Genomic DNA, 12,172 nt, shown 5'->3' on the forward strand with positions numbered 1-12,172 from the left:
CGCGCCCCTCGTCTGGATGAGAAATGCGAAGGAACGGAATGCCCGGGTCACCCGCTGGTTCCTGTCCCTTCAGAATTTCAGTTTTACGGTGGAACATCGGGCCGGTTCATCCCAGGGCAATGCCGATGCCCTGTCACGGGCGGCCTGTTTGGGAGCGTCCGTTCATCCCCTCGGGTTTGAACGGAGGGGGGGGGGGTATGTGAGATAGCGGGGCCATTGATATGTGACGGACGGTACGTATCTCCCAGAATGCGTACAGAAACATATTAGAGCCCTACATAGTGGTCAGTCCTGTAACCTCCAGGCCGGGTTATGCAGGTGGCTCATGGCCACAGTTCTCATTTAAAAGCTCTTTGCAAAGGCCTGGGTGTGGCAGAGTTGCTTTGTAAGCTGCAGAGCAAGAAGCTGAGAGGAGTTCAGACCCGTGTGGTGTGATAACACAGGTCTGTGGGGGCTCCCTGAAAAGCAGTACGGGGTACAGTAAGACCGTCTTCTAAGGCAGCGGGTACCTGTGTGACGTGGTAACCTATGGACTGTATATAGCCTGGATGTATCCTGAAAGACGTATTTTCCTGTGCAACAGCGGTAAATAAACTTATGTTGATTGGACTTTCTGGGTCACTGCCTCTTTGTCGTCCTGGGGGACCCCCACCCCGCTACATAACTCAGGATCAGTAATGTATGTACACAGTGACTGCACCAGCAGAATAGTGAGTGCAGCTCTGGAGTATAATGCAGGATGTAACTCAGGATCAGTAATGTAATGTATGTACACAGTGACTGCACCAGCAGAATAGTGAGTGCAGCTCTGGAGTATAATACAGGAGGTAACTCAGGATCAGTAATGTACTGTATGTACACAGTGACTGCACCAGCAGAATAGTGAGTGCAGCTCTGGAGTATAATACAGGAGGTAACTCAGGATCAGTAATGTAATGTATGTACACAGTGACTGCACCAGCAGAATAGTGACTGCAGCTCTGGAGTATAATGCAGGATGTAACTCAGGATCAGTAATGTAATGTATGTACACAGTGACTACACCAGCAGAATAGTGAGTGCAGCTCTGTGGTATAATACAGGCGGTAACTCAGGATCAGTAATGTAATGTATGTACACAGTGACTACACCAGCAGAATAGTGAGTGCAGCTCTGTGGTATAATACAGGCGGTAACTCAGGATCAGTAATGTAATGTATGTACACAGTGACCGCACCAGCAGAATAGTGAGTGCAGCTCTGGAGTATAATGCAGGATGTAACTCAGGATCAGTAATGTTTGTACACAGTGACTCCACCAGCAGAATAGTGAGTGCAGCTCTGGAGTATAATACAGGAGGTAACTCAGGATCAGTAATGTAATGTATGTACACAGTGACTTCACCAGCAGAATAGTGAGTGCAGCTCTGGAGTATAATACAGGATGTACAGAGAGGTATATAATCTTGCTCATACATTTAGCTCTGATACTGTTACATAGTGAAGGTCATGGCTTTGGTGACTGTATGAGAACATTATGATATAATGTATAAACTTCTGTCCCAAAAATGGAGAAGTCACACTCCGCTCTGTGCTGCCGCCTCCTTCCTATCGATGACATATATAATATTTACATTGTGACTGTATATACACAGCACATGCATCATTCATATATGATCCGTGTATCATCTGGAGGGCGGCTGTATATAATATATATAAAAGTGACAATGCAAGGAAAGCAGGGGAATCAGGGTGCAGATGGAGTCAATATGGTGGCCACAGGTGGGGGTCTGGAACGTGGAGACCCCTATATATGAGGCCATGATGGACCCCAGCTCAGGTGTTGGCATTCTCCTCTGTAGGCTTCGTGCTCTCGGGGAGACGCTGAGAGCGGTCCTCGGGGGACATTCAGGGTGATTAGTAACGCCGCGATCACACACTTGTTATTGTGTGCACATGGCAGACATCATTACAGAGCGCACTGACAATGACATCCAGCACTCGCTGCACTAACAGGTGCGGAAATGTCACATCTCACTATGTGTAAGGGGATGGCAGACGGCCGACGTTTCCCCTCGAAAACATCTAGTGTCATGTGTATTATGTCATGTGTTATTGCCGTGCTGTGTAATGTGAATGGTGACGTATTTTGGGTTGTTTTCTGTCATGCCGACAGTAGGGCAAGAAGCAGTTAATGTTTGTGACCAGCACAGAGTGGGAGGGGCTAGTGGTAAGGGACGATGACTGTTTCCTGTAGGAATATTAGATAGGGCCTAGCGTGTGACCGAGACTGATCTAAGGTCTGGTTAGTCCATGAGACCGCATGACGTGGGTGTCCCTAGAGGGAAAGGATAGCGAGATCCTGAAGAGAGACTGAGATTGAGGGAAACAAGTTCTTGAGCAGGGAGAAAGAAAAATCTGACTGAAGGACAGTGTGGCCGAGAGGAGTCCGGTCCTGGGACAGGACGCCCAGCAGAACGGCCTAGGGTTTACAACTCCCAAACGTTTCCTGTAGGAATATTAGATAGGGCCCAGCATGTGACCGAGACAGATCTAAGGTCTGGTTAGTCCATGAGACCGCATGACGTGGGTGTCCCTAAAGGGGAAAGGATAGTGAGATCCTCAAGAGAGTCCAACATTGCAAGTTCTTGAGCAGGGAGAAAGACGTGACTGAAGGACAGTGTGGCCGAGAGGAGACCGGTCCTGGGACAGGACACCCAGCAGAACGGCCTATGGTTTACAACTCCCAAAGGTTTCCTGTGGAAATATTAGATAGGGCCTAACGTGTGTCTGAGACAGACCTAAGGTCTGGTTAGTCCATGAGACCGCATGACGTGGGTGTCCCTAGAGGGAAAGGAGACCAAGACAAAGGATAGTGAGATCCTAGAGAGAGTCCAAGATTGCAAGTTCTTCAGCAGGGAGAAAGACCTGACTGAAGGACAAAGTGTCCGAGAGAAGAGCGGTCCTGGGACAGGACGCCCAGCAAAACGGCCTAGGGTTTACAACTTCCAAAGGTTTCCTGTAGGAATATTAGATAGGGCCCAGCATGTGACTGAGACAGACCTAAAGTCTGGACAGTCCATGAGACCGCATGACGTGGGTGTCCCTAAAAGGAAAGGAGACCAAGACAAAGGATAGCGAGGTCCTGAAGAGAGACCGAGATTAAGGGAAGCAAGTTCTTGGGCAGGGAGAAGACCTGACTGAAGGACAGAGTGTGCGAGAGAAGAGCGGTCCTGGGACAGGACGCCCAGCAGAACGGCCCAGATTTTACAACTTCCAAAGGTTTCCTGTGGGAATATGAGATAGGGCCCAGCGTGTGACTGAGACAGACCTAAGGTCTGGTTAGTCCATGAGACCACATGACGTGGGTGTCCCTAAAGGGGAAAGGATAGTGAGATCCTCAAGAGAGTCCGACATTGCAAGTTCTTGAGCAGGGAGAAAGACGTGACTGAAGGACAGTGTGGCCGAGAGGAGACCGGTCCTGGGACAGGACACCCAGCAGAACAGCCTATGGTTTACAACTCCCAAAGGTTTCCTGTGGAAATATTAGATAGGGCCTAGCGTGTGTCTGAGACAGACCTAAGGTCTGGTTAGTCCATGAGACCGCATGACATGGGTGTCCCTAGAAGGAAAGGAGACCAAGACAAAGGATAGCAAGATCCTGAAGAGAGACCGAGATTGAGGGAAGCAAGTTCTTGAGCAGGGAGAAAGATCTGACTGAAGGACAGTGTGGCCGAGAGGAGACCGGTCCTGGGACAGGACGCTCAGCAGAAAAGCCTAGGCTTTACAACTCCCAAAGGTTTCCTGTGGGAATATGAGATAGGGCCCAGCGTCTGACTGAGACAGACCTAAGGTCTGGTTAGTCCATGAGACCACATGACGTGGGTGTCCCTAAAGGGGAAAGGATAGTGAGATCCTCAAGAGAGTCCGACATTGCAAGTTCTTGAGCAGGGAGAAAGACGTGACTGAAGGACAGTGTGGCCGAGAGGAGACCGGTCCTGGGACAGGACACCCAGCAGAACAGCCTATGGTTTACAACTCCCAAAGGTTTCCTGTGGAAATATTAGATAGGGCCTAGCGTGTGTCTGAGACAGACCTAAGGTCTGGTTAGTCCATGAGACCGCATGACATGGGTGTCCCTAGAAGGAAAGGAGACCAAGACAAAGGATAGCAAGATCCTGAAGAGAGACCGAGATTGAGGGAAGCAAGTTCTTGAGCAGGGAGAAAGATCTGACTGAAGGACAGTGTGGCCGAGAGGAGACCGGTCCTGGGACAGGACGCTCAGCAGAAAAGCCTAGGCTTTACAACTCCCAAAGGTTTCCTGTGGGAATATTAGATAGGGCCCAGCGTGTGACTGAGACAGACCTAAGGTCTGGTTAGTCCATGAGACCACATGACGTGGGTGTCCCTAGAGGGAGAGGAGACCAAGACAAAAAATAGCGAGATCCTAGAGAGAGAGACCGAGACTGAGGGAAGCAAGTTCCTGAGCAGAAAGAAAGACCTGGTGGAGAGGAGACGGGTCCTGGGAAAGACGAATGGCCTGGGGTTTAAAAGTCTCAAAGGTAACCAGCCAGGACGGAACAAAACGTGAGAAGTGAGTGCCCTAAGTGACATATAGCTGGAACCATTCCCTTTAAGTGGAGAATGAGATGCGGAACTGTGGAAAGAGCAAATTCCGTTCACGGACTTCATAGCTTCCAACCGTCCCGGAATCAGAGGGACTATCCCGGCTTCCTCTCACCTTCCCTCGAGGGCATGGCCAGCATCTCTACAGTGCATACATTAAATTTACAATTCCCCGCTCCTCTCTTCTTCACGGGACGTAAACTCATGAATTTCTAGTCCATAAGCCTCAGTTCTACCACTGCCCAGACTGAGACATAGGAGGATTTGGTAATCTGGACCTGTATTGCAGGCAGAGAACCCAGAAGTAGAATATACAGGTACATAGCGACAGATCTGTACATAGCAATGTATCTCTATGTCCCTGTATTCCAAAGGTGAAGAAAAAGTCAGATTTATTTTGTTCTTATAAAATTACTATAAAATAGTTACAAAATCATCATTCTTTTTCTTCGTATCCCCCCAGAACTTGAACCCACAAGTTCCAAACAGTTCAGCAGAAGCTGAGGATTTGTGCCACAGACTCTGATGCTGTCATAGGGAGACTTTTCTATACTTGAAGCTGCAGCGCAGGCTCTGACTCCACTGGCAGATTACACTGGTACATAGAGATACATTGTACAGAGCAGTGTACCTGTGTGCCCTGTATTCTACACAGAGAATGCAAGAATATACAGAGAAGACTGAAAAACAGGGAGGAATGGTGGCCACCACAATCTATTACTCTCTGTTATCAGTGATTTCTGAAGAGAGGAGACTGTACTCACCTGTTATCCCCCATGACTGGGAAAAGTGACAGTAGGACATGTAACTACAATCTATTACTCTCTGTTATCAGCCATTACTGGGGGAGGAGACTGCAGAACCGATGGCTATTATGATATCTATGACTCCCTGTTATCGGCCATGACTAGGTGAGGTGACCATAGGACAGATAAGTACAATCTGTTACTCCCTTTTATCAGCCATTACTGGGGGAGGAGACTGTAAGACAGGTGAATACAATCTACAGTGCCTACAAGTAGTATTCAACCCCCTGCAGATTTAGCAGGTTTACACATTCGGAATTAACTTGGCATTGTGACATTTGGACTGCAGATCAGCCTGGAAGTGTGAAATGCAGCAAAAAAGAATGTTATTTCTTTTTTTTATTTTATTTTTAAATTGTGAAAAGTTTATTCAGAGGGTCATTTATTATTCAACCCCTCAAACCACAAGAATTCTGTTTGGTTCCCCTAAAGTATTAAGAAGTATTTCAGGCACAAAGAACAATGAGCTTCACATGTTTGGATTAATTATCTCTTTTTTCAGCCTTTTCTGACTAATTAAGACCCTCCCCAAACTTGTGAACAGCACTCATACTTGGTCAACATGGGAAAGACAAAGGAGCATTCCAAGGCCATCAGAGACAAGATCGTGGAGGGTCACAAGGCTGGCAAGGGGTACAAAACCCTTTCCAAGGAGTTGGGCCTACCTGTCTCCACTGTTGGGAGCATCATCCGGAAGTGGAAGGCTTATGGAACTACTGTTAGCCTTCCACGGCCTGGACAGCCTTTGAAAGTTTCCACCCGTGCCGAGGCCAGGCTTGTCCGAAGAGTCAAGGCTAACCCAAGGACAACAAGGAAGGAGCTCCGGGAAGATCTCATGGCAGTGGGGACATTGGTTTCAGTCAATACCATAAGTAACGTACTCCACCGCAATGGTCTCCGTTCCAGACGAGCCCGTAAGGTACCTTTACTTTCAAAGCGTCATGTCAAGGCTCGTCTACAGTTTGCTCATGATCACTTGGAGGACTCTGAGACAGACTGGTTCAAGGTTCTCTGGTCTGATGAGACCAAGATCGAGATCTTTGGTGCCAACCACACACGTGATGTTTGTAGACTGGATGGCACTGCATATGACCCCAAGAATACCATCCCTACAGTCAAGCATGGTGGTGGCAGCATCATGCTGTGGGGCTGTTTCTCAGCCAAGGGGCCTGGCCATCTGGTCCGCATCCATGGGAAGATGGATAGCACGGCCTACCTAGAGATTTTGGCCAAGAACCTCCGCTCCTCCATCAAGGATCTTAAGATGGGTCGTCATTTCATCTTCCAACAAGACAATGACCCAAAGCACACAGCCAAGAAAACCAAGGCCTGGTTCAAGAGGGAAAAAATCAAGGTGTTGCAGTGGCCTAGTCAGTCTCCTGACCTTAACCCAATTGAAAACTTGTGGAAGGAGCTCAAGATTAAAGTCCACATGAGACACCCAAAGAACCTAGATAACTTGGAGAAGATCTGCATGGAGGAGTGGGCCAAGATAACTCCAGAGACCTGTGCCGGCCTGATCAGGTCTTATAAAAGACGATTATTAGCTGTAATTGCAAACAAGGGTTATTCCACAAAATATTAAACCTAGGGGTTGAATAATAATTGACCCACACTTTTATGTTGAAAATTTATTAAAATTTAACTGAGCAACATAACTTGTTGGTTTGTAAGATTTATGCATCTGTTAATAAATCCTGCTCTTGTTTGAAGTTTGCAGGCTCTAACTTATTTGCATCTTATCAAACCTGCTAAATCTGCAGGGGGTTGAATACTACTTGTAGGCACTGTATTACTCTCTATCACCCAATACTGAGAAAAGTGACTGTAGAACAGGTGACTACAATCTATTACTCCCTGTTGTCAGCCATTACTGCAAGAGGAAAATGGAAGACAGGTGACAATGTAGCACCCCTGAAGCCATCAGGGTGCTACAAGGTACTGCACCCCCACCAGGATGCAGGGTTTACCCCCTTAGGGACCCAGAACCCCAGTGTCGGTAACACCAAAAACCCAGGTAATCCCAGTTTTCCCCCCAAACAATCCCCCATAGAATGGTACCTAGCTGGGGTGGGACCATGGATGGCCGCCTAGAGGTGGAGCCAATCCAGCCCACTAGTTGACCAGGTGGGAGGAGCGGACTGTGGACAGTTGACAGTACAGTGGAAGTAGTGGAGAGGAGCAAGTGTGTGTGGACGTGAGGAGACGGTCTGACTCGGGTTAACGGTGACCTGGTACTCAGGAGAGATGGTTGCTGGTGGCGTACGGTGGAGTACTCCTATAACTACGCACCGACTGAGTACAGGACCCTAGGACAGGAAAGAGCTCCAAGCCGACCTGTTAGCACCTGCACAGCGAGGGGGCCATCAAGGACATCGCTGACCCTAAAGAATCCGAAGACTCAGTAGCAACGGGAGAACTGGGGACAGAACCTGAGACTCCAACCCCACAGGGTTCACGCAACCGTCAGGCGGACAGAGGTGGACAAACCACAGACCCGGGACCCCCAGTGTTCCATATCACGGGACCCACTTACCAGAGACAGGTGCAGGGGAAGAAGGTACCAGAGAACCAGACTGACCACCACCGTGACATTCCCAAAACCTATACTGCATGGAACCGAGTACCCCATATCCCTGGGCTGCTCAACTACAATCTATTACTCCCTGTTATCAGCCATTACTGGGGGAGGAGACAGTAGGACAGGCGGGTACAATCTATTACTTTCTCTTATCAGCTATACCTGGGGAAGGTGACTATAGAACAGATGAGTACAATCTATTACTCTCTGTTATCAGCCATTACTGGAGGAGGAGACTGTAAGACAGGTGAGTACAAGCTATTACTCTCTGTTATCAGCCACTACTGGGGAGAAGTGACTGTAGAACAGATGAGTACAATCTATTACTCCCTGTTATCAGCCATTACTGGGGGAGGAGACTGTAAGACAGGTGGCTCAGTGGTTAGCACTGCAGTTTTGGGGTCCTGGGTTCAAATCCCACCAAGAACAACATCTGCAAGAAGTTTGTATGTCCTCCCCGTGTTGCTGTGGGTTTCTAAAGACATATAGTTAGGGACTCTAGATTGTGAGCTCCAATGGGGACAGTGTTACTCAGGTATGTAAAGCGCTGAGGAAATAATAGCTCTATATAAATGAATAAATAATATCTATTACTCTCTGTTATCAGCAATTGCTGAGGAAAGAGACTGTAGGACCGGTGACTACAATCTATTACTCTCTGTTATCAGCCATTACTGGCGGAGGAGAGTGTAGGACAGGTTACTACAATCTATTATTCCATGTTATCAGCCATTACTGGAGGATGTGGCTGTAGGACATATGACTACAATCTATTGCTCTCTGTTATCAGCCATCAATGGGGGAGGTGACTGTAGGACAGGTGGCTACAATCTTTTACTCCCTGTTATTAGCCATTACTGGGGAGGAGACCATAGGACAGGTGGTACAGTCTATTACTCCCTGTTATCAGCCATTATTGGAGGAACTGTACAACAGGTGATTACAATCTATTACTCTCTGTTATCAGCCATTACTGGGGGAGGAGACTATAGCACATGTGACTACAATCCATTACTCCCTGTTATCAGCCATTACTGGGGGAAGAGACTATAGCACATGTGACTACAATCCATTCCTCCCTGTTATCAGCCATTACTGGAGTAGGACACTGTAAGACAGGCGAGTACAATCTATTACTCCCTGTTATCAGCCATTAATGGAGGACGTGACTGTAGGACAGGTGACTACAATCTATTACTCCCTGTTATCAGCCATTACTGGGGGAGGAGACTGTAGGACAGCTGCCTACAATCTATTACTCCCTGTTATCAGCCATTACTTGGGAAGACACTGTAGGATGGGTGACTACAATCTATTACTCCCTGTTATCAGCCATTACTGGAGTAGGACACTGTAAGACGGGTGACTACAATCTATTACTCGCTGTTATCAGCCATTATTGGGGGAGGAGACAGTAGGACAGGTGACTACAATCTATTACTCTCTTTTAAGAGCTATACCTGGGGAAGGTGACTATAGAACAGATGAGTATAATCTATTACTTCCTGTTATCAGCCATTACTGGGGGAGGAGACTGTAAGACAGGTGGCTCAGTGGTTAGCACTGCAGTTTTGGGGTCCTGGGTTCAAATCCCACCAAGAACAACATCTGCAAGGAGTTCGTATGTCCTCCCCGTGTTGCTGTGGGTTTCCAAAGACATATAGCTAGGGACTCTAGATTGTGAGCTCCAATGGGGACAGTGTTACTCAGGTATGTAAAGCGCTGAGGAATTAACAGCTCTATATAAATGAATAAATATTATCTATTACTCTCTGTTATCAGCAATTGCTGAGGAAAGAGACTGTAGGACAGGTGACTACAATCTATTACTCTCTGTTATCAGCCATTACTGGAGGAGGAGACAGTAGGACTGGTGACTACAATCTATTACTCTCTGTTATCAGCCATTACTGGCGGAGGAGACTGTAGGACAGGTGACTACAATCCATTACTCCCTGTTATCAGCCATTACTGGGAGAAGTGACTCTAGAACAGGTGACTACAATCTATTACTCCCTGTTATCAGCCATTTCAGACTGGAAAGTAACTGGCAGATAAGTATCTTGATCTCCTTTTGCACAACGCGCTGAAGGTAGATTTGATAAATAGATTTAAATAGTTTAGGGTGCAGGGTATCCAGCAGCGCAGAGGATTTCAGGACAGGAGAGTGCTCACCACATCAGGGGGATTTCCTGCTCAACAGGTGAATACAGTCTATTGCTCCCTGTTATCTGCCATCTCAAGCTGTGTCTGCAATGTTCCATTAAGTTTGGAGAATCCTTCTTGTGCCCCTAGATCACTGTTTTTTTTGTCACATATCTTGAGTGTTGGGAACCATTTTTCACACACTTGTAATATATGACGGACGTTCCTCTTATAAAGCTCCAGCACTATTATAAGGTCAGCAGGTAAAATATACAGGGGGGGGCTCCATAAAGGACGAGGACCGTTCCCGAAAATAACTAACAAGAGGCCACAAGGGAGACCCCAACCCGTCAATAGCTAGAAGATAAAGAGGTGCTCTCCCTCTAATTATTACACCTGTAATATTGAAGAGTTTCCAAACCTAATGGGCTCTCAAAATGTAACACAGCAATAGTCATCATACTCTTCCCAATATGTACTATAAAACAACTCAGAATATCACTGATCATTTTGGAACTTTGAGGGAGAGGAATTGCCTGGTTCATCAGCATCTATATAAAGAATTCTATATAAAGAGCATCCTCATGGGTGGGGATTAATCCAAGAACCGCCCACAAGGAGTCAATTTTGCCTGTAGCTGTATTAATCTGTCCAAAGGATAAAATTACGTGACGTTAACTTACATGACTTATGTATTGCATGAATATATATTAAGGGGGTGACCAGAAGTATATATTAAAGAGCATATGGGGCCCCCTGGAACTGTTTCATAAAGTTTATTGAGGAGAAAACAGTTTGTGCTACACTACGGGCCCCATTTTGGACAGAATTTGCCAACACAGAGAACATCCATAGATTCCTAATCAACCATCTATATACCATGGTCTCTGGATATGTAAGGAAGGGCGCCCCAGGATTAGAGTTTGGAGCCCAAATCTAGTAAAGTTTTGGACCTCCCTGGTGTAAATGGTTTTCCACCCCACCCAGAGAATCCATCGGTACCTCCAGTTGGCCTTAGCCTGGCAATTACCTGGCGTAATAGGGCGTTGGTATCCATTGAACCCTGTTGCTGTTGGGCGATGGTGACTCCCAGCACTAACGTGTGTATCCCACAGGACACGGTGGTGATGAGGACAATGGGGGTGAGGCGCAGGGGCAACGTGATGAAGAACGAAAACACAAAAAAGGCCTGCCAGCCGACCGTGTCGCTGGCCTCGTGGAAACGGGCAAAGTTAAGGCCAAGGTAAGAAAAAATCTGAGCGGCGATCAATATCCAAAGGATGTAGGGGACAAACTTGCGGGAAATACGGTCTGGTAGCAACCCAAACTTGCATAAGACAAACAGAAGAAGGTGCGCCAACAGCCCGATGGCAGCCACCAAGGTCGAAGCCAACTTGTCTTGGGTGTACACCACGGCGCACATAACGATGACGTAGCAGTCAAAAAGAGCGGCGAAGACCACCAGGACCAGCAACGTCTCGTGGCGCTGCCGGCGGAAATAGGTCTGATAAAGGTTTTCCAATGACTCCGGCGCAAACGTCAGCCGCATAAACCTCGGCAAGCAGAGGCAGCAGCCCGAGCTTCGGACCGTCACTTCATGTGTCCGCCCCACGCCATGCTCCGGGTCAGAGGGCAAGCTGACCGAATAGTCCGCCGAATACTCGGCTGAGTACTCGGGCTCCGAAAAGGCCCGGTTCCTGGGCATCTTTGCCATAAATGATATTGCCGGTAGATCGCCTTTCAAATGATGTCAGAACTTTTCAGACCAGAGATTGAAGGTCCATGGCTTATTGAAGACCATCAGCCATGGCCGACACTCATCTTCTTCAGGTTACGCTCCCCTCTCCTTCGAGTCCATGCCAACGTCTTCAGGCCCCAAAACTGGATTTTAGATTAGTCGAGACACCTTGCCACATCCATAGGTATCTAGGGTAGCCCCCTTCGAAGGTCCTCAATGCCAGGCCAGATGTTTCTTCAGTAGAAGGACAAGGACTAGAGACCCATGGTCACCACCGACTAATCCAAGCCCCCTATCG

At 47.6% G+C, this 12,172-nt stretch overlaps 1 protein-coding gene across 1 annotated transcript in view; it reads right to left on the minus strand.

Moving 5' to 3' along the window:
• LOC142297401 (adenylate cyclase type 3-like) overlaps positions 1-11,841 on the minus strand; it is a 53,654-nt gene extending 41,813 nt beyond the window's left edge. The window contains exon 1 of the mRNA XM_075341628.1: positions 11,167-11,841. Within this exon, the coding sequence (XP_075197743.1) occupies positions 11,167-11,841 (675 nt within the window). The remainder of the gene's footprint in view (positions 1-11,166) is intronic.
• Positions 11,842-12,172: the final 331 nt, after the last annotated feature.

The sequence above is a fragment of the Anomaloglossus baeobatrachus genome, chromosome 3 (genome assembly GCF_048569485.1).
Source record: "Anomaloglossus baeobatrachus isolate aAnoBae1 chromosome 3, aAnoBae1.hap1, whole genome shotgun sequence".
In the NCBI taxonomy this organism is placed as follows: domain Eukaryota; kingdom Metazoa; phylum Chordata; class Amphibia; order Anura; family Aromobatidae; genus Anomaloglossus; species Anomaloglossus baeobatrachus.